The sequence below is a fragment of the Propithecus coquereli genome, unplaced genomic scaffold (genome assembly GCF_000956105.1).
Source record: "Propithecus coquereli isolate 6110/MARCELLA unplaced genomic scaffold, Pcoq_1.0 Scaffold946, whole genome shotgun sequence".
Classification (NCBI taxonomy): Eukaryota; Metazoa; Chordata; class Mammalia; order Primates; family Indriidae; genus Propithecus; species Propithecus coquereli.
The window spans coordinates 181,713-203,835 of NW_012155796.1; the positions used below are offsets into that span (position 1 = coordinate 181,713).

A 22,123-nucleotide genomic window follows, 5' to 3' on the forward strand; every position below is an offset into this window, starting at 1 on the left:
TAAATTAAAAAAATCAAAGAGTTCCCATATATTAATAAGAAAAAGACAAACAACCTAAAGGAAAGAAGAAAGAAAGAACGAATGATAATGCGCATACTGTCACCTGGAGGGGAAATATAGAAGGCTCACAAGCCTCTGAAAAGATGACCTGTCCCGAGGGTCCTGGGGGTCCCACGGCAGTCTGTGGTGTTCCCTCACCTCATACTTCTCAAAGTAGACGTTGCCCAGGTGCAGGATGGAGGCCAGGATGCGGAAGATGCTGTCCTGGTCCTCGCTGCTGAAGCCCAGCACCTCCATGGCAGCCAGGAGCCGGCGGAAGTCGTCTGCATCACTCTTCCCTGCGATCTCACAGTTCCCACCCTGGGTGAGGGCAGGGGCTGGGGCTCAGGGACCCTGGGTGGGGGCTGGGAGCCCTCCAGGTTCCTGCTCTGCCCTACTGGTGGAGTGGCCCGAGCAGGTCACTCCAGCTCTCATTCCGCTCTCATGGGCTCAGAGGCTCTGAGCGGGGCTGAGGGCAGGCTCATGGTTACTCTATGGGTAACGCGTGGCAAGGGTTGTTGCCTGTTAACCCTTTTGGCAGCCCAACGATAACAATAATGAAAACAGTAACCAATTTTATTGAGCATGTACTACACGCCAGGCCCTGTGCTATGTTCTTTATGTACATTTCCTCATCCAAGCCTCACTATATCCACGCATGGTGGTACTGTGTTGTCCTCCTTTTACAGATGAGGACACTGAGGCACAAAGAAGGGAAGCGGTAGCTCAAGGATGGTTGGTTCTGTTCCAGACTTCAGAGAAACACATAGCCAGGTAGGTCTCCCCTACCCCTGCTTTGGACCCTGAAGACTCTTCAGCCCCTCACTGCAATGAGACACCTTAAATCCAAATTCACCCTCCCTAAACCTCCATCACCTTTGCTGGCCATTAGGATCCCCCAACACAGGTCCCGCGGCCCCACAGAGGTGATGGGGTAGGAAGACCAGGCTGGGGGCCCTGGCGCTCACCTGGTTCAGGTAGTAGTATGTCTCCGCCTCCTGCAGGCTGAAGGCCTGCCGCAGCTGGGCAGGCAGCCCGGCCAGTAGCTCGTAGAAGATGTGGTAATTCCTCTCGTTTTTGGCCTGCAGAGAGGGGGGTGGGTTCAGAGAAGGGAGCTACCCACCTAGGTGACCCCGAGACACACGTACAGGCCGAGGCGTGCCCACAAGTACAAACATACACGAGGGCCCGCAGATGAGACTGGCCACCTCTGGGAGGGGCAAGGCTCCCAGCCTGGTGCCAGCTGTGGGTAAGGGCAGGAGCCTGGTGTGACTGGGGCTTGAGAGGGCTCTGGTGGGGTCTCATTTTGTTTGAAGAAATAAGAGAAAGGCAGCCTGTCCTCTCTTGTGTGCACTGGCCACACATGCCTACATACATGTATCTGTAGCCCAGATGTGCACACACAGGGCCTCCAGATGGCTGAGCACTTCCCGAGTACCAGCCCCTATCCTAGGCCCTTAGGACACCGCTGGGAACAAGGCAGACAGAGGCCCCTGGTCTCACATACCAGATAGCAAAAAGTACTCTGGAGAGAAATAAAGCCGTGGTGGGGCACGAGTTCTGCTGGGGTGGACAGGGACTGCAGTGTTAAATGGGGCAGCTTCCCTGAGCAGGTGACACCGTAGGGAAGACTTGGAGGAGGCAAGGGGTTTGGCCAGAGGCATCTGGGGGATAAGTGCTCCTGAGAGAAGGAACAGTAGGTGCAAAGGCCCTGAGGCAGGAGCACACCTGCTGTGCTCTGGGACTGGAGTAGCCACTGTGGCTATGGGGAGGGGGAGGGGGACCAGGTGTCGGGCTGAGATGTACACATTTACATGTACGCACGTATCTGTTTGTTAATTCAACATCTATTCACCCCCCAGGCGCCAGGCTCTGAGTATCTGTACTGCCCCCACCCCCGGGGCCCGGGCAGGGCTGGCCCACCTGAAACACAATCCTGGACTTCTCAAGCAGGTACTGGGAGGTTATGGCACCAGAGATCACGCCCCTGGGTGGGAGACACAATCAGCTCGCAGGGTGGGCACGTTGGCCCTGAGGGGCTGCAGCGGGACATGGAAGGTGCTGTGAGGCCTTCGGGAGTCCCATCCACTGACCCACTCACCCTTCCAGAAAGATCTCCACAAACTTCCCGAAGCGGCTGGAGTTGTCGTTCCTGACGGTTTTGGCATTACCGAAGGACTCCAAGAGGGGTGTTGCCTCCAGGATCTGTGCCACGGAAGGAGGTTGTGTTCTGGGGGCCTGGGTGGGGGCACGGCTGGAGGCACCCAGACTCAGGCCTCCTCAAGGACCCCCCTTTGTGAGGGGCAACTGGAGGTGGGCTCCCTGTAGAATCCTGGGGTCTCCCCTGCACCCCGCAATAACCTCCACCCCATGTTGCCCAGCTCCCACATGGCAAGCCCTGTGCTTCCCTCTCCCAGCCCTCCAGCCCCCCACAGCCCCTGGGTCCCACACACGACAGGCTCTGACCACAAGCCCCCAGCTGCAGCCTTTGGATGCCTCTTCCTGCCCGTCCTTCCAGCTACAGGAGCGTGCACGCACATGCACACACACACATTTTCCCAGGCGCACATGCATGTGCACTTGAACACACACACACACACACACACACACACACACACACACACGTGCCAAGTACCTTTATCTTCAAGAGCGCCCAGGAGAGAGGAGCAGGAGGAGAGAGGGACAAGAACAAAAGCGGGTCACCAGCAGGACTGACTGCCTCTCCCCACCAGGAGACCAGGAGCCTCAGACCATGGAGGGATTGGACCCCTTTGAGCCCCTGAGGTGCAAACCCATGAGCCTTAGAGACTCCGGGTGTCTGGGCTTGGGGACTGGTGTGTGGCCCCCAGGGTGTGGGAGTGTGCTGGCTCTGCCTGCCAAAAGGCTGCGGGGATGTTCTCTTCTCCCTGCCTCCATGGCCACGACCAGCCACCAGTCTCCGGGGCTCCCTGACCTCCTCCCTGGTGCTGTCCTTGCTCCCTCCAGTGTTCTCAATGCAGCCACCAGAGGGCCCTTCAAAAACCTGCATTAGGTCACCTTCCCCCTATGGCTCCCACCTCACTTGGGCCCAGCCCAGGCCAGCCTTATCCCCTCCTCCTTTCCCCTCCCTGGGGCTGCCAGGCCCTCCTTGCTGTTCCCTCCACACCAGACACACTGCTGCCTCCGGGCATTTGCACCTGTCAGTCCCTCTGCTTGGAAGCCGCTGCTCTCATACCCTTGCATGGCCCACCACCAGACTCTCTCCTTCCAGAGCCCTCAGCACTATTGGTAAACTCTCTCATTTCCTGTCTCTTTCTTTTTCTTTTTCTTTTTAGAGACAGAGTCTCGCCCAGGCTGAAGTGCAGCGGAACGATCTCCAAATCTGCCCGCCTCGGCCTCCCAAAGTGCTGAGATTACAGGTGTGAGCCACCGCGCCTGGCCATCCTTGTCTGTTTGAGTATCACCTGTCTCCCCAATAGAACATCAACCCCTACGGGCAGGAATCTGGTGTTGGTGCACCTCTGAGCCCCCACATCTACACAGGATACAGTGTATAGCAGGCCCTCAAAAAATATGTGCTAAATGAATGAAAAAGGGAATAGAATTTCACGAACAGAGCTCCCTAGGGGTGACCACAGCTGATTACAGCTCCCACGTATTCAGCACCTACTGTGCGCTGGACACATTACCCTGATTATAACACTGTTAACAATCTATGAGGTAGGTATTAACATCACCCCTGTTTTACAGATTAGGAAACTGAGACTTAGAGAGGTGAAGTGACATGCCCAGGGACTCTAGAGTCCATGAGAGTGGGATCACAAACAACATCGTGATGAGAATGTTCCTGGTGTGTATGTGGCATTTTCTTCTGCTGACGAATTTCCTCAGGATAAATTCTTAGCAAGGGAGGCCCAGTCAAGACAGAAGTAACACCTGCAATCTTGCAGGCAGTGCCAGTTCCCTCCATTTATTCATACCTACCGTCCCATTTAGTCCAGAAAATACTGTGCCCATTGTATAAAGGAGCAGATTGAGGCCCAGAAACAGACCAGGGCTGGCCTGTGACTGCTCAGTGGGTCAAGGTGTGCCTGGACTTTTCCCTGTACTGTCCCTTACTCTGGGAGCCCTGTGAGGGCACTGGAGGGTGGGTCAGCTGCTTCTCTGTTCCTAGTGTCCAGCAAAGGGTGGGGCATGAAGCCAGGGTGAACATCAGAGAGGCGGAGCCTGTGGCCCGGGCCTTAGCCAGTCAGGGCGCAGTATTCCTTCAGTACATCACTGGTTCTAGTGAGGACACATGACCAAAACCTGTCCAATGAGAGGGAGTTCTGAGACTTGTTCTGAAATGCTGGTAAGGTTGAGTGTGTTACCATGGCACCATCTTGCTGACCAATGGGAGGCAGGTTGAGGATGATGCCCATACATGGGGGAGGGTGGAGCCAAGACAAGCGACATTGTTTAAGACCCTAGAGCCAGCCATGCCTAAAACTGACCCTAGATCTGGGCTGTCTGATTACATGAGCAGGGCAGAGCCTTGGCTAGGAAAGGAGCCCCTGGGCATCGCAGCTGGCAGGCGTGTCCTCACATCTCCTGTGTGCCTGGCACAGAAACTCACAGACCCAGCCACATCCACGATTCCAACCATCCTCCCTGACAGCTCTCTGCCATGGGCTGCAAATCCCAGCTCCTCCACTGGGCAAGTCATCTCCCTTCCCAGGCCTCAGTTTCCCCATCTATACATGGACACAAATGTACCAACCTCCCAAGGTTGCTGCGAGGCTCTGGTGTGACAATAATGGAAGACACCCAGTGCTGTGCTTGGCACAAAGGAGGTGCTCGAAGCACACTTCTTTCCCTGTCTGCCTAACCAGTCCCTCCAGAAGTCTCACCTGAAAGGTTTTGAAAAGTCTGCCTGGAGCAAAGGGATGATCTGGTTGGCCACCGGAGGCTCAGGCTGGGATGGGAGTGGCTGGCCAGCCAAAGCAGGCATCAGAGGGGCTGGGCCAGGCTGGACCCCTGCTGACCACAAAGCCTGGGCTGACTTACTCCCCACTGAGGGCTGAGCAGCCCTACTGATGCCCTCAGGGTCACCCTGCTGGATCGCCATTGATGGGGATATGCAAACCTTTGTGGGCTCAGGGTAGGGGAATTCTGAGCTGGTGGGCCAGCCCTGCCTCCTGAGCTCCAGACTGGTGGTGCATCCGCCACTTCCCTGCCAGCTCTTGCGTGGACACCTAGCAGACATCTCTTCTCAACAAACCTGCCCTTTCACAGCCCAGCTACCTCCCTGCTGCCTGTGGCTGAGGTTGAATGTCTAGGTGGCCCTTGGACTGTCCTCTTCTCTCATACCCCAGTCAGGTCCTTCTGTAAGTTGCTGGCTTTGACCTGCACCCAGCTCCAGCTATGCTCACCACCCCCACTGCCACCTCTCTGGCCTGAATCCCCATGCTCCCTCGCCTGGACTCCACCCTGCCACTGTGCCATCCCCTGAGCGCCCCACACCTGCTCGCACCTCAGGGGCTTTGCACGTGCTCCTCCCTCTACCTCTTTGTTCTTCCCCCAGCTGTCCTCAGATCCCACTCCCTCACCTTCTCAGCACAGCCTCCCCTGATGGTCATGAGTACGATTACAAGCCCAACACTCCCTGCCCTCCTCCACAACTTACCACTCTTTCACATACATGTAATTTGCTTACATATATATGTGTATGTATGAATATATACATATATATATATACTTTTTTTCTTTCTGCCTCCACCACCGGAGTGCAAACCCATAAAGTGTAAATATGTGCCTGCCTGGGCTGCTGCTGCCTCTTCCCGCGCACCTAGCCTGAGCCTGCGCACAGTGGGTCCTCAGCAAACGTTTATCAAGGGAACAGATGAGGGCCTAACATTCTCAGGTTCAGAAGACTTAGCACTGGCCTCATCAGTAAACCTCCAATTCTGCACAGGCCCCGGCTTGGTGTCCACTGACACCTCCACCCCTGGCCTCTACTGCCTCCCCCACGCCACTCCAAACCCATGCTCAGGCCTGTCCTGCCTCTTCACCACCAGGGGCTGCACAGCTCCTGGGTGTGAGAATATGGTGGGCCTGGGGCCATCCCCAGGAATAGGAATAGCCGGGTGGGAGAGATCAGATGACTCCTTTTGCCTCTGTGGCCTCTATTCTGATTCGGCCTAGGAAGGCTGGAACCCAGAGCTGCTACAGAAACACAGGCAGGCAGGAACGCCCCTCCCCATGCACCTCCCTGGGAGGGGTGGCAGAAAGAGCAGCCCTGGACAAGGCCCCCTCTGGCACTCAGCCTCCCCAGCCTCCAAGTGGGGCAAAGGAGCCTTGGGGGGCACATAGGGTGTGCTCATCAAGGGGCGCTCGGCTGAGGATCCTGAGTAGACAGACAGACCAAGCAATGGACAAACACGCTCACCTGCTGCATGACGTCCCGCTTCTGGTTCATAGCGGCCAGGTAGCGCAGAATCAGCTTTGTGGCCTCAGTTTTGCCGGAGCCGCTCTCTCCACTGACCAGGCAAAGGGGCAGAGTGAGTTTCAACCTTTCACTGCCTCTTCTGGGGCGTCCTGATCCCACCGTGAAGCAAGAGGATGTGGGCGGCAGGCCAGCCCCAGATGTTAAGAGATCTTCCGAGGCCCAATGGCAGGTCTGGCTGGATGCAGACCTGTTGCCTGAGGTCCCCCATTCATCCCCCGTGTAAAGGCAGCCTGGCTCACCTGATGATTATGCACTGGTTCTGTTTGGCATCGAGCATTTTGGCGAAGGCGAGGTTTGCAATCGCAAAGAGGTGCCTGGGGAGACAGGCCACTAGGCGTCACTGGAGCCAGCCCCCATCCCTGGGCTCCCAAAGAGCAGGGGGCAGGGGGCATCTGTGTCCAACCGAGCAGCCAATCCATCCATCCCTCACCCCCTCAGGGAAGTGCTCCCACACCCATCCTGGTCTGAGCCACAGGGACACCAGGGCGGCACCCCACCCCAGCCCCAGAGACACTCACGGGGGATTCTCTCCCAGGGCCCGCCCGCTGTACTGCTGCACCTGCTGTGGCCCGTAGATTCCAAACATCTGGTATGGGTTCACTGACACCAGGATGCTGCCGATGTACGTCTGCTGGGCAGACAGTGGCCTCAGTGCCATGCCTCCTGTGTCCCTCTGTCCCTCTCTCCCCTGCTCTGAGAGCCTGGATGCCTGTTTCCATCAGGACAGATGTCTGGCTGCCTGGCCTCAGAGCCTCCTAACAGCATGACGGGTCATGTGCTCTGATAGTGGACCTCAGGCACTGCAGGCTGAGGCTTGGAGCAGTTTGGAGCAAGCAAAGCCCCATAGCCAAGTCCTACAAAGGTGGTCATGAGGGCTCCTGCCTGCTTCATTTTTTCAGTCAGGCCCAGGCTCCAGGACCTTCTGCCTCCTGTTGAGGTCAAACCTCCACTGCCTGGGGAGGGGAGGGAGCTGGGGAGCCCAGGGGATCCTGAGGTGGCTAGAGCTGTTCCAGGTGTCTCAGCCTTCCACACTGTGGCTCTGGGCCTCTGGCCTCTGTTTTGTCTTTCTCTCTTCCACCCCTCTGGCTGCCCCCACTCTGGGATCCAGGTCTACAGATCCTAGGACTCTGGAAGCTTTATCTGTTGGGTCCCCTGTTGGGGGAGGTCACACGTTTCTGGATTCCCTATCTCTTGGTCTCTGCCTTTGGCATCTACCATTCTAAGACTCTGTATTTTAGGACTTCAGATTTTAGAGTTCCAGGCTCTAGCATTCTACATCGAAATGATAGAAAAACCCCAGAGTTCAAATCAGAGGCCAAGGTCTGGGGCCCAGCAGGAAAAATCTGTGCTTCCCACCCGGCCCCAGGAGGAGGCTGCCTTTCTGACCTGGGCCCAGGGCAGGACCCAGCCCCAGGCCTTACGTAGATGAGGTTCCGTTCAAATCTGGTCTTGAGATTGGACAGCACAGTGGTCTCCTGGAGGTCTCTGAAAGGGCATGGAGAGGGTTGTCAGCACCCCTAGAGCTGGCATGGGCCCCCTCCCTACTCAGTGCAATGCCTTGGTCAGATAGGCCTGAGTTCAAGTCTCATCTCTGACACCAACCAGCTGTGAGTCCTCAGGCAAGTTACTTCACCTCTCTGTGCCTCAGTTTCTTCATCTGTCCAGTGGGGGTGATAATCATTGTGCCTACTTCACTGGCGGCTTGGAGGTAGCAGACTTGCGGGCTGAGTCACCACAGCCACCACATTTTGGATACCTCCAATGTGCCAGCACCATCACAACAGCCACCCCACCCCCACCTTGTGGATGAGAAACTGAGGCACAGAGAGGTGAAGTGATTTGCCCAAGGTTCCCCAGCTGGTAAGTGGTGGGGCTGGGATTTGAATCCAGGTCCATGTGACTTACAGAGCACATATTTGGTCTTTGTGACACTTTGTGACACCTATTTTACAAATGGGGAAAGTGAGGCTCTGCGTTTCTGGGAGGTGAGGGGCTCCTGGCAGGATGTGTCCGGCTGGGAGTGTGGGCACCCTGTGGTGACCCTTGCTGACCCCACTGGCCCTGCCCACTCACTCCAGCTGCGTCATGTCCTCCACACCATCCTCCCTGCACTGCTCGTGGAACCGCACGGATGGCAGGTTGCGGATGGAGTGCATCTGTGAAAGAGACAGGCTGTGTCTGCAGGTTGGAAGGCACTCCACAGAAGCCCTTGGCTTGGACACCCCTGGGACCTGCTCCCACTGGTGGAGAGGGAACCCCAAGGCCAGGCTGGGTGGGTCCTGTAGGCCTCCTTGCTACAGAACACTGTAGCCCATGGAAGCTGCACAAGACCCTCACACACAGAGACACAAGCCTGCCCTCAGTGCCTGGGTACCCCTGGGGTGAGTGCTCTCCGGAGCTCCTAAGTGTCCTGCCCTGGGGGGCAAGCACAGGCACACGCGTATACATGTGTGCACACACTGGCTCCCTCCCAGTGTCAGCTCTCCCTGCGCCAGCAGACCGCATGTGCTGGCTAGTGTGACTACTTGATGGACCCTCATGTCCTGGCATAAGGGGCCTCCGTGAAGACAGATGGAGAGTGATTCAGCACCATACCCCCACGCCTGTCTTGGGGCAAATGTGTAAACACCTGCGTGTGGTCCCACACACGATGGCATTTGTAGCTTGTACAGTTCCCACAGGTGGTCTTGCAGGAGGCCTGTGGATACGCATGCAGGCCTGTGGGGCCCGGCTGGGGTACACACTCTCCACTTGGCATGTGCACATGGGCAGACAGCTATGGCCCTCCCCACCCCGAGGGTCTTGAGAATGGAAGTTCCAATGCCACCTTTGGGCTGCATGGTCTCCGCTGTGCTCATCTATGTGCACACATATATGTGCATACATGCAGAGGGGGGACACATAATCCTGATGGATTATTTGGATGCCATGCCATGGATGCCACATCTGCTCAGACCTTGGCACACACACACACTTGCTTTCCTCTTTTGGCTGTGGTACACGCTTGCAAACACACTAAGGCACACAGGTCTGCACGGGATCCACATCGCTGTAAGCACACACGTACACCCTCAGCCTTTCCCACCCTAGCTGTACCCCTCCCTAAGCAGGTGAGGAAAGAGGACACCAGGGGCGAGCCCTGCGTGCCCGCTGCTGAGCTGCTAAGTAGGGCATGAAGAGTATCACCCTTTCCTCCCTGGCCTCTGGCCACCCCCCTGCCCATGTGCTCTCCACTGGCCACAGACCCTGAATAATTCAGCCACTCACGTATTCCAGGGTGAGGAGGGCCCAGGCATCTTTGCCCTTTACTGCTGGGCGCCCCACGTCCCGTTCCCGCAATGCTGCAGCCCACACGGCTCGGGGCACCCGCCGCCGGGGCCAGGGCCCCCCCAGCAGCCAGGCTGCCCCAGTTGCCATTGCCGGGGCCCGGCTGGCTGCCCGCTCTGCCGGGCACCGTCTGCAGAGGCCGAGAAGCACCAGCCACCCCTCTTTGCCCCGCCCACTCTGGGTGTCCCGGGGGAGGCTCCGGTGACCACCCCAGCATCAGGCTCACATTCCGCTATGAGTATGGCAGCCAGGCATGGGCTAGGCACCCCTCAGATGGGCTGCCTGCCCTGCACCCCACGAGGGCCCAAGACAGACTCCTGGCTCAGTCCCCCATCCACTGTGTGACCTCTGGGCCTCAGTTTCCCCACTCAGCAATGAGGAGACTGGAAGGTTGGGTTGTGAGCCTCCCACCCTCACCTACTCTAGAATCTTTCAGCCCAGGGGACTGCAAAGGGCAGCTGGAGCCCTGAGAAGAGAGAGGAGATCCCAGTTTGGGAGAGGGTCAGTGGAGGCAAGAGAAATAGCACAGATCTGGGTGTGTGGGTGGGCAGGATGGACAGGTAAGCCCTGCAGTTTTGCACTTGGCTTGGCCAAAATCTCTGAGGGGCAGTTGAGGGCCAGACCTGCCATCCAGACTGGATGAGGGCACAGCTGTCCAGGGCCCAGGCTGGGACTGACAAAGATCCCCTCCCAAAAGCACCCCAGAAGGTTTCCTACATCTCTGTCCTTGGCCTGCCTGTGCTGGGCATCCCCTTGTTCAACCTTCTGGAGGCTCTGAAAGGACCAGGCCATATTCCTCAACTTACAGATGTGGAGACTGTGGCCCAAGCAGGCAGCAGCTCACCAAGTTTACACGGGGCTCCTCAGCCCGTCTCTCCTGTCCTAGTTCCTAAGCCAGAACCCTCAACCCCTGTCTCTGACCTGTGCCCCCATACCTTGTTCTGCCAGCTTTTGGAGCCAACCTCTTCCCAGAGGCCCCTGAGGGACAGGTAGGTGGCTCTGGAGCCCAGGTGGCAGGACTTGGGGTGGGTATGTACTCGTGGCCAGTGTCGGTGGGCATCCACTGGCAGCCAGAGGCGGTACCAGCGCAGACTCCAGGCTTGTGGCTCAGGACTGGGCTCACAGTCCTTAGCAGGCTGGTCAGGGGGCTGCAAGGTGGCAGGCCCAACTCGCTGGAAGGAGCTCAGCTTTTGCACCTGAGGCATGACCACAGCAAAACGCCCAGGGCCTGCCTGGTGCGGCTGGCCCCCCTTGGGCAGGGGACCTGGGGCACCTCTGGGTGCCAAGGGGGCTGGGGCTCTGGGCAGTGTCCCCCAGTGGTGCCATGGTGGCCATGTGGTTCTTGTCTGGTTACACGCAGCCAGTGGGTACGAAAGGCTGGGCCTTAATGTCTTCTTTTCTGGAAGGACATCCTTGGGGGGTGTTGGGATAGGAGGCTCTGGCTCTGGTGGTGGCTGAAGGTCCCCGGCAGTGGCCTCTTCTTCAGGCTTCTCAGGGCTCGGGCCAGCCGATTTGGTGAGCTGTCCAGGCCCGGGGTCACGGTGTCTGCCCAAGAAGACATTGATGGAGCCTATAGCTGGGTCCTCAGGCTGTGGAGGTGGGACGGGGCCCACGTGCTGGAGGAAGGGGTTTTCGTGCACAGGGTGTGCCCTGGAAAAGCCTCGGAGGCTGCCCGCCCCTCCTGGCCAGGGGGAGGGTGGGCGCTGGCTGGCAGGCACATCCACGTCCCAGCTGCGGGCCAGCTGGGGCACCGTCCAAGGCGTTTCGGAGTCCTCAGGTTCTCTCGGGCTCTCCCGGGGCTCCAGGGATGGAGCAGCCACCCGCCAGGACCCCGCACCAGGCGGCAGGTGGAAGGGCGGACGCACCCGCGGCTTCACTGCCCGTGTTGGTGGCTCGCTGAGGCGCCGCCAAGTGTGCGGGAAGCGCGACGGCAGGTTGAGCGAGCGGCGCCGCGGGCTGTGGCCGAGCAGAGGGGGCGGCGAGGGCGGCCGGGGCGAGCCCAGCGGCGAGCGGGGTGGACCCAGGTTCCCCGAGGCCCGGCCGAGGGCCGGGGGCTCCCGCAGCGAGCGGGGTCGGCGGGGCGGGGGCGGGAAGGGTGGCTGGAAAGGGCCGGCGCGGACGGACAGCCGAGGGGACCGGGGCCCCAGGGGTGAGCGGTAGCCCGGGCCCGGCAGGCTCCTCAGCGAGGGCTGGGGTGAGGGCAGAGGGGACCAGGCCCGCCTCCGCGACGCCTGCGGGGAGGCCCCGGGGAAGCCCAAGGGCATCCCTGGCCGGCGGGAGTCCCTGAACGAGGGCCGGGGTCCGGGGAAGGGGAGCAGGTCCGGGGGCATGTCCGGACTCACGGGAGGGGGCTCCACGAAGGCCCACCAGCTCGCCTGGGGCGCAGGGGGCACGTGAGCTGGGGCGGCCCAGGGCGGCGGGTGGCAGCGGAGGGAGCCGTAGGGCGAGGCGGGCCGGGGCTGGGTCGGGAGCACCGGAGAGAAGGGTGGGGCGGGCGGCGGGCGCGGGCTGGGGGGCCGCGGGGGCGCGGGCGGGGAGACGAGCGCGCTCCAGCGAGCGAGGGCCCGGGCCCTGGGCGCGGGCGCGCGGTGGGCGTTGTTGTTGTTGCGACCCCGCGGCTGCGCCCTCCTCAGCACGATGGGCGTGTTGGGCCGGTCGGGGTCCATGCCGGCCAGCTTGTAGCCGAAGCGTTTGTAGGCCGCCTCCCTGACCGCGGGGCCGCCCACTCGGGCCCGCTGGCTGCCCCGGAGCCGCGGGGCGGGCTTCTTTTCCGACAGCGTCTTTTTGAGGAACCGCGCCAGCGAGGTGGCTGGGCGAGTCTGGGGGCGGCCAAAGTCGGGGCCGAAGCCCAGGCCCCGGTGGGCACCGAAGGCGGACAGGGCGCGCTGGAGGTTGCGCTGGCGCGGAGTGAGAAAGCCCCAGAAAGGGTGGCCGTAGGGCACTGGGGGCATCTCCTCCTCCTCCTCCTCTTCCTCCGCATCCCCCAAGGGCAATGGAATGTCCAGCGAGGGTGGCAGCGGCACCTCCAACTTCTCTTTCCCGAACAGCTTCACCTGGGGCCGCGGGAAGAGGCGGAACTTGCGGATGAGGGACAGCTTGGACCTAGCGGGCTTGTCCATGCCTTGCTGCTCGAAGAAGGCAGCGCTGGGCAGGCGGAAGGAGGTGCTCTGCCGCTCGCCGCCCGCCTCCTCCGGCTCCTCCAGCTCCGCGATGTCATCCATGGCGTGGGCGTAAGGGTTATGGGGCGACGGGATGGGTGGCGGTACCCAGGGGTACACGAAGGCCGGCTCCTCTGGGTAGAGGTAGGCCACTTCGGGAGGGTAGATGGCCTCGCCCCCACCGCCATAAATGCTTTCGGCATAGGGGACGGTGTAGGGGACCCCGTAGGTATCAAAGTAAGGCACGCCATAGGGCATGTCGTACGGGAGGTCATAGGGCGGGTATGGCGCGTCGTAGGGCGCGTAGGGATCCAGGGGGTAGCTGTACGGGTTCGCCTCGCCCTCGTACCCGTCGTGGTAGCCGTAAGGGGACGAGAACCCCGAGGGGGGCGCATACGGGGGTTCGTAATCGTCGTAGCCGTAGCCGTAGGTGTACCCTGGGTAGAACGAGCCACCATAGTCGTCGGGGTGGTAGTAGTCGTAGGGGTCCTCAGGCGGGTACCCGAAGTAGTGGTCTCCGTAGGGTGGCCAGGCTGGCCCGTAGGGGCTGCGGCCTGCCAGGTAGGGCTCCTGCTCCTCGTAGTGGTAGAGCGACTGCCGGTCGTAGTAGTCGTCGCCCTCGCGGTGGTAGTCATAATACTCGCCCAGGTCTTGGAAGCCCTCTAGCCCGTACAGCGACTTGCGGGAGCCCGAGTGCCTGAACGGGGCCTCGTCCTCGAAGGGCAGGAAGCCCACAGGCTCGCCCGCCCCGTAGATGCTGCGGCTGCGGGGGAACCTGCGGAGCGGGCCTTCGTGCCGCAGGATCTCAGCGCCCGACGGAAAGGGCAGCTTGCGGGAGCCCGCGCGGGAGTCCGTGCGCTGCAGCCAGGCGTCCAACGTGGCCTGCTCGCTGCCCGACTCTTTGGCCTTCTTGAGGAGGAACTTCTTGGTGAGCCAGTTGATGGCCGTAGACGCCTTGCTGAGCGACTGGGCGCGCGGCCGGAGGCGGCCGTAGCCGCGCCGTCCGGGGAAGCGGATCACCATGAAGGACGGCTTCTTGCCCTTCATCGCCCGCTTCTTCTTGCCCACGCGCATCTGCGTCATGAGCTTCGACGTGGACTTGAGCACGGTGCGGGCCTTCTTCTTGCGTTTGGTCTTCTGGGGGCCAGTGTGGAGGCCCCAGAAGAAAGCCGACGCGCTCCGGAACTGGCCCTTCTTGGAGATCTTGGGTGTCCGGTCGCGGAAGCCCATGAACAGCCGCGATGTCCCCTTCAGGCTCCGTTTGGGCTTCTCTGGTTCCGGAGCCTTCTTCCCCTTCTTCCCTTTCTTGGCTTTCTTTTCCTCATCATCCTCCTTAGCCATGGTGGCCACCCGCGCCCCAGCGACCTGTGGCCGGTATCACAGGTTCAGGGACTTCGAGACAGGGGCCTTGCTTGGTCCTCCTGCCTGTGCCGAACACACGGCCTCCCTGGGCTCAGAGCAGCAGCGACTGGCCAGGGTGGTGTGGCGGCAGCCGGGCCAGGATTCCGGGAGGGCAGATCCATAATTCATTTCCTCCAGAGGCGCCTTGGGTTTCACCCTGAGCAGTGGTGGAAAGTGGGTGGGAGTTGTTTACTGGGATGGGGGAGGCCTGTCCAGACTGTGCTGGGGAAGACATCCTGGCCTTAGAGTCACCATGGCAACAACCCTGCTGATCCTGGTCAGGCCCTCCCTGTGCCTCAGCTGGTACAACCCCTGCAGGGAGCCCCTGGGTCACTGCGGCTTCACAGAGGAAGACACTGAGCCCCAGAGACAGGATGCCACCTGCCTTCAACCACCCAGCAAATCTTCACTGGACTGGAAGTGAAGATTGGTTTCCTGAGCCCAGGGTGGGATGGTGGAAGCCCACCAATTCACCTTGGAGGAGAACCTTGGACCCTCCAGATCCTGGGCTGGGGAGGAGGGGAACGGGCAGGGCAGGTGCCCAGGGCTGTGGTCAGTGTAATGGGAGCTGGCCAGCTCTCAGGAGCTGAATAATACATGGGGGAGAGCCAGGCTGCTAGCTCAGAGCCAGGACAAGGTGGGGGTGTCTCAGCAGGACTCCAGCAGGGCCTTGTGAGGCTTTACTGTGGGGGGACAGTCCTTGGCCCTGATCCCCACCTATGCTGCTGACTGGCTATGCAGCCTTAGGAAAGTCCTTGCCCTCTCTGGGCCTAAGTTGTCTCATCTTTAGGGTGGAAGTGATAAGCTGTGCCCTGTCTCCTTCACCAGGAGGCAGCAAGACCTGATGGAGCTGCCGGACAGTAGAAGAGGCTGAGATGCCTCCTGGTGGCGCCTGTCTGAGGCCCCTGCCTAGGCCTGTCCTCTCCTCCTAGTTTCTGCCCTGGCTCAGTAGGTTGCCCTCCCTTGGTGCTGCCGATTGCTTCAGCTGGGCACCTGACCCAAGGCCATGTGCCCACTGGTTGACCAGTCTGACTCACTTTTGAAAATCTGCACTAAAAGAGGTAGGGGGCAGGAGAACATTCAGGGTGGGGGTGGCAGCCCTAGGGCCAAAGCCTCAGAACCAGCTCCTCCCTCTCCTCCTCCTCTTCCTCTTTTTTCTCCCTCTGCCGAAGGATCAGGACATGCAGGGGCCAGGGTGGCTGCAGACCTCTAGTTTCTGTCAGGCTCCGACTCACTGAACTGCAGTTTAGTCTTTGGATCCTAGATCTAATGCTTTGCTTGTCGAGGGAGACCACAGAGTGGCAAGGTTCTGGCCTTGCTTCTGCCACTCGCCAACTCTGTGCCCTCGGGTGAGTGGCTTTAGAGCCTCAGCTTGCTCTGCTGTGAAACGGGGACAGAGAGAGGCCTTCCCAGGCCAGTGGTGAGGAGCTAAGAGGGAACGTGAGCAGGCCAGGCTCCCCTCTCCGTCTGCCTCTCCTCTGTCCGCTTTCCCCACCTCTCCACTGTCCTCCTCATGCTCCGGCTCCCCTCTGAGATTCGCTGAGAGCCAGCCAGTGCCCAGTCATCTGGAGGGGTCATGCCAGGGGCTTGTGGTGCCTGGGGCAAGCAGTCGTGGGGAAGGGCAGGGGCTCGATGGAAACAGGGGCTGTCGGGCGGCTTCCTGGGCAGGGGCTGGGGCACAGGTGCGCAGGAAGTGGGCCTCCCGCAGTGCGCTCGCTCGCCCTACCACCTCCTCCTACGCTGTGCACGCTCCTTCCTCTTTCTGGGCTGTGGCTGCTGCCTGCCTCAGGGAAAATGAAGGACAGAGATGTTTTTCTGAACCTAAAGGTGGTGCCGCCTGCCCCGCCTCCTGGAGCCGGTTTCCAGAGTGAGGCCCTGGCCAGGCATGTGGCACACGATCTCACGGGATTCTCACAACAGGCCGTGAGGTAGGAACTGCTACTATCTGCATTCTCCAGACAGGAAACTTAGAGCAGTAAAGGGATTTGCTAGAGGTCACCTGGCTTGGGAAAGCAGAAGCTAGGTCTGGCTAGGTCCAGAGCTACCATCCTCACTGGGCCTTCTGCCCGCTCGGCTCTGGGGCGGCTGGCCTGTCACACAGGAGCGGCCTCGGATGCTGGAGAGAGCCGGGGCTTAGCTGAGCTGACCTCATAGCCTGTTCTTGCCAGGAGTTTGGGAGGTGGAGGGACCCAGCCAGGCCTCCGAGGTGGTCATTCCTGATGTGCTGCGTCCCTGCTCGGGGCCTCCATTTGGATTCCTCAGTCAGCCTGTCCCCTGTCCCTGAGGGTCCTATAGCCAGCGTTCACTCATTCATTCATTCATTCCACAGAAGTCTCTGTGGACATGTGCTCTGTGCCAGGCACTGTCTGAGCTCTGTCCATGCAACCGTAAATGAAACAGACAAAAATCCCCATGGAGTTGACATCTAGGGGCGGGGGTAGTCGGTAAACAAGGACAGCGAGTAACATAGGTGACAGCCAGGTGGTGGTAAGCGCTGTGGGTGGAAAGAAAGCCAGGAGGGCAGCGTGAAGTGGGGGCATGTGACACCGAGCAGTCGGGGAAGGGCCCCTGGGCAGGGTGAGAGAGAGGGCGCTGCGGGTAGCACCTGGGTCTGAGGGGTGGACCAGAGGCCAGGCCAGGGTGGCCAGAGGGCAGTGGGAGCACAGCTGGGGGTTGAGGTCGGAGGTCGAGGGCACAGGTGTGGGGTCTTGTGGGCTACATTGGGGACTTGGCTTTGACGGCCAGCAAGGCGGAGCTGTGAGAGGATTTTGGCAGAGAAGGGATGCAATTTGACCTCGGTCTTCATGGGAGCCTCTGGGCCGCAGGAGAACTGACTGCAGGCGTGAGGGCAAAGGTAGGGAGGCCAGCGTGGAGGCTTCCGCGGGGGACTGGGCTGCCACAGTGCAGGTGGGGACGAGTGGTGGGATGCTGGGCATATGTGGCAGGCAGAGCCGACGGGATTTGCTGAGGGGGTGTCAGCACTGGCTCCCAGGTTTCCTTTCGGAACAGCGGGGAGGATGGAGAGGCCATCATCGGCTGAGGTGAGGAAGGCTGCGGGCAGAGGGGGTTGAGGAGGTAGGGCCCAGAAATCAGCTCTGGATGTGTGAGTGTCAGATGTCCATGGGGCACTGCCAGGGAGCTATCAGGGGCCATCATAGCAATCAGGGCTGGTGACATCAGTTAGGGAGTCATCGGCATCTAGGCGGCATTGAAGCCACAGTTCTGGAGGATGACACCAGGGAATGGGTGCAGAGGGAGGAGAGACCAAGGAATGAGCCCCAGGGATGCGCTGTTCCAGGGCAAAGGAGGTGGTCAGTGATCACCACAAAGCCAGCGGAGGAGGCGGCGGAGAGCCAGGAAGGAGTAGGGGCCTGAGCTGCGGAGGAGGACAGCGCCCCTGCGAAAGATGGGCACACGGGCCAGGTGAGTCGAGGATGGAGAACTGACCACTGGATGCAGCTCCTTAGAGCTCCAGGGGTGACCATGACAAGGGTGGTCCCAGTGGAGTGGTGCAGGTGAGGGAGGTTACATCTGATGGGAGAGGATTCGAGAAGGATAGGACCGTGGTGGTCGGTCACAGGGTGGGCCTACCTGGGGCACACTGAAGCCACTGCATTGTGCACTTTAGCAGGCCAATTGTATGATTATATCTTGATTTTTTTTTTTTTTTGAGACAGAGTCTCACTGTGTTGCCCGGGCTAGAGTGCTGTGGCATCATCATAGCTCACAGCAACCTCAAACTCCTGGGCTCAAGCGATCCTCCTGCCTCAGCCTCTCGAGTAGCTGGGACTACAGGCATGTGCCACCATGCCCAGCTAATTTTTTCTATATATTTTTAGTTTGTCCGATTAATTTCTTTCTAATTTTAGTAGAGACGGGGTCTCACTCTTGCTCAGACTGGTTTCGAACTCCTGAGCTCAAACAATCCGCCCGCCTCGGCCTCCCAGAGAGCTGGGATTACAGGCGTGAGCCACCGCTCCCGGCCTATATCTTGATTTTTAAAACAAGGAAAAGGAAGGAAGGGAAGGAGGGAGAAGGGAGGGAGGGAGTGGGAGTCTGTCCTATCCACCCTTTGTGCACATAGGGACGGGGCACACACAGAGCCACTCATTGCTACGATAGACCATGATGCATTCTAGGATGGAGCAACACATGGCTGGAACATGGAATGTGGAAGATCTCTGTGTCCTGCTGGGAGCGAGCGCCAGGATCTGCTGATGCAGGAGGCAGGATGCAGTGCAGCCTTCGTCTACAGCGAATACCCGGGCCTTCTTTCTGTATGGAGCATGTGCATGCGTGTGCGTGTGTGTGGGGGTAAGAATATGTTTGTATTTGCTTTTATTTACATACAGAGATACTGCGAAAGATATGCAAGAACTTAATGAGAATGGTTATCTCACTGTAAACCTTTCTCTAGCAGTTTGATTTTTGAACCATATGAATGCATTTCTGATTCCAAACAAACAAAAAAGGTAACATTTAAAAAGTGAAAAAATAACAATGGAAAAAAAGGAATTGGAGACAGTGAGTGGAAACACCCCTTTAGAGGGGTTCCCAGGAAGCATGTCAAGGTCCGAGGCCACAAGGTCCAGCCCTGCCCCCTACCCCAGCTCCCCGTGGCATTTGAGGAAACTGAGGCAGAGAGCGGTTAGAGACTTGCAGGGGAGAAGTGGGACAGGGCTAGCCCTTCAGGCTTAAGGACGCCTCCTAGAGCCACAACCCCTCCCTGCCCCAATGGGGGTCTTTGTCTGCCTGGAGTTTGTCCAGGGGAAAGGCTGAGAGGCCGCCATTGCCCAGGTCCCGCTGCAAACTCTTGGGCAGGCTTCTTTTCACTCTGGAGCCCTCCTGTCCAGATGAAGAGACTGCTGGCCACAGAGTCAAGCCCAGCTGAAGGAGGAGGAAGACAAACAGCACCCAGAGACAGAGCCCAGGAGATACAGAGTGGGGTGGCTCAGAGCTCTGGGTCAGGTCTCGTTCTTGTCCCTGATCTGACCCACAGCAAGTCACACAGCCTCTGCACCAGGGTCTCCTCATCCGTAGGTGTAGGTGCTACCAGTGCCACCGCCTCCTGGGGCTGATGTGGATGTTAAATGAGAAACAGAGAGCTGGGTACAGTGCCTGGCCTGGGTAAGTGGCCATTATGATTGTCAGCATTGTCATTGCAGGCCACTACCCTGTCTGCTTTGGGGTGGGGGTGGTCTGGGTGACTGCTGGTGGCAAGGCCCACCCACTTGACCTCTCCTGGTCTTGGGGGCCCAAGCTCAAGCTAGTGGTGAGCAGGGGCTGCCTCCCTCTCAGGGCCCCCAGCCTCTGCACAGGCAAAGAGGGGTATCAGGGAGCAAGTTTCTCATTCATTCATTCCTCAAATATTAGTTGTGCATCTATTATGTGCCGAGCACTGTGCTGGGCACTAGGGGGTCACAAAGTTGAGTGGAACCAGACATGTTTCCTGCGCTCATGGAGTTTCCCATGTCATAGGGAGCACAGACTTTAAACAAAGAGCTACACGAACAAGAGCTGTGAAGGTCAGGGCATGACTCTAGGTGGGCAAACACTGCACTGAAGGTCCAGGAAGGTTCCCCTGAGAAGGCAACCCTGAGCTGAGATCTGAAGGAGGAGAGGGCGCCAATCACATAGAAGAGGGAACAGCATTCCAGGTAGATGGAATAGCATGTGCAAAGGCTAGGTGGTAGGAACGGCTTCAAGGAAAGTCCTGTGTCTGGAGCATGTGATGGGGGGCATGTGGAATGAGAAGTGACCAGGATGGCAGGCAGGGACCAGCCCCAGGAGGCAGTGGAGGTTGGGACGGGACTTTGGTCACCATTCCCAAAATAGTGGGAAGCCACAGCAAGGCTTTAAGCTTACAGTATTGCTATGAACGGATTTGCAATTTGAAAGTAATGAAAATAACCGACACTGCCAATGTTCACTGTGTGCCAGGCTTTGTGCCGAATGCTTTTTGGGACAATCTCACTAGATTCTCACATATGTAAGATAGAAACTGGTCTTCACATTTTATAGATGAAGGCCTCAATCTTAGAGAGGTTAGATTTCTCAGCCAAGAGCCCACAGCCAGAAAGCGATGGGGCCTGTGTTCAGAACTGCCAGGCCACACGGAACTCGACTGTCACCACAACCTTCTGAAGTGGGGATGGTTATTCTCATTTCAGATGAGGAAACAGGCCCAGAGAGGTTTCAAGCTGCCTGAGGCCATACAGCTTGAAACCAGCGTTGAGCCCAGGCAGCCTGGCTCCAGAGTGTCCATGCTCTCCACCCCTGCCTCACATCGCTTCTTGGAAAGTGGTCTGGAAAGCGGCTCTTGGGCCACCATGTGGAGAGGGATGGGACGGGGACAGTGGCTTGGCTGGGACCGGGCTGTAGGGAGTGCAGTGGACACATTCAGGATGAGTTGAAACAGGCTGGCCCTGGCGAGGGGCTGGATGGGGCTGGGGTGAGGGTGGAGCCAGGTGGACTTGGGGTTGCCCTGGCGAGGCTGGATGAGCAGAGGAGTCATCTCTGAGGTGAGGTGGGGCCACGTGGGAATGCCACGTTTGGTCTGGGACTCAGTGGGTTTGCAGTGGCTGTGGGACAGTGCAGTGGAGAGTCAAGGGGTCAGTTTGGACCCAGGTCTGGAACTCGAAGGGACGACATGCAGCAGATCGGGCTGGGGTGGGTGAGCTGTCCGGGAGAGGGACAGACGGGGAAGAAGAGGCCCCAACCGAGCTTTCTTGCCAAAGGAAAGTGCGGGCATGAGGAGCTGTGGAATCTCAGCCGCAGGGGTGCGTGGAGAACGGAGGAATGCACAGGCAAGGGACAGCCTGACGAGCATTCACTCCCTCGGCTCCTTTGCACACCTGAGTCTTCTAAAGCTGCAGGTCAGGCCACCCCTGGGGGTCCACAGGAAGCCACCCCTGAGCGCAGGCCTGCTGCCTGGGGACAGGCCTGAGCGAGAGTGCAGGCCCCTCCTGTAATTGCCAGGGAGGGTGAGTGATGGGAACCGGGTGGCCGACGGGTGGGACCCAAGCCTGGAGTTTACCCTGGGGGTGGGTCAGGGAACTTTGGGGCTTTTTAGGGGCCTTCCCTAACCCTAAGGGCACCATGAGCTGCCATTTCACAGTGACCTGGGCATGCACAGCTGCACAACCCCTCTCTCCCACACACAGGTGTAGACAGTACAACCATGCCGACCACACACCTAGAAAGCCCAGGACGCGACATGGATGCGTGGACTACCCTGATCCATGGGCACAGGCCCGGCCCAGTGAGGACCACGGGTGGCCCAGTGGCCGAGCCTCTGGCCTGAGCCCTTGCTGCCTGAGGACCTCCAGACCCCCAGACTCACCTCCCACCCTTTCCTAGCCAGCTGGGAGACAGAATAGGCCTGCATCCCACCCAAGGCCTGGACTTGGCCTGACACCCTGTGAACTCAGGGCCTTGCCTGCCTCTCCCTGGGCCCAGCGGCCCGGCCTGCGAGGCGGAGAGTGGGAATGACCATCACACAGGCAGAAACCCTCACTTAGGGTCTCACGGCCAGGCCTCAGGGCAGCCGGGACAGGGGCTGAGGTGAGCCACCAAGCACTGGCCTGTCTTGATGCCCTCATCGCCAGACGGGGACTGCGTGGGCATCGTCACGCCATCTCACAGGTGGAGGAAGTGAGGCTCAGACAAGAGCCTCCTTGAGTTAGGGGAAAAGGCCCCAGCTCTGCTGCCGCCCCCTGCTGCCTTCTCCCCT

The 22,123-nt window shown here is 59.3% G+C and overlaps 1 protein-coding gene across 1 annotated transcript in view; it reads right to left on the bottom strand.

The window, feature by feature from the left end:
• MYO15A (myosin XVA) overlaps positions 1-14,331 on the bottom strand; it is a 55,299-nt gene extending 40,968 nt beyond the window's left edge. Inside the window, exons 1-10 of the mRNA XM_012664988.1 lie at positions 10,768-14,331; positions 8,579-8,661; positions 7,927-7,990; positions 7,024-7,133; positions 6,745-6,819; positions 6,440-6,536; positions 2,141-2,244; positions 1,963-2,026; positions 1,008-1,121; positions 199-360 (exon numbers count right to left, since the gene is read on the bottom strand). Coding sequence (XP_012520442.1) covers positions 199-360; positions 1,008-1,121; positions 1,963-2,026; positions 2,141-2,244; positions 6,440-6,536; positions 6,745-6,819; positions 7,024-7,133; positions 7,927-7,990; positions 8,579-8,661; positions 10,768-14,331 — 4,437 coding nt within the window. The remainder of the gene's footprint in view (positions 1-198; positions 361-1,007; positions 1,122-1,962; positions 2,027-2,140; positions 2,245-6,439; positions 6,537-6,744; positions 6,820-7,023; positions 7,134-7,926; positions 7,991-8,578; positions 8,662-10,767) is intronic.
• Between the last annotated feature and the right edge of the window lie 7,792 nt (positions 14,332-22,123).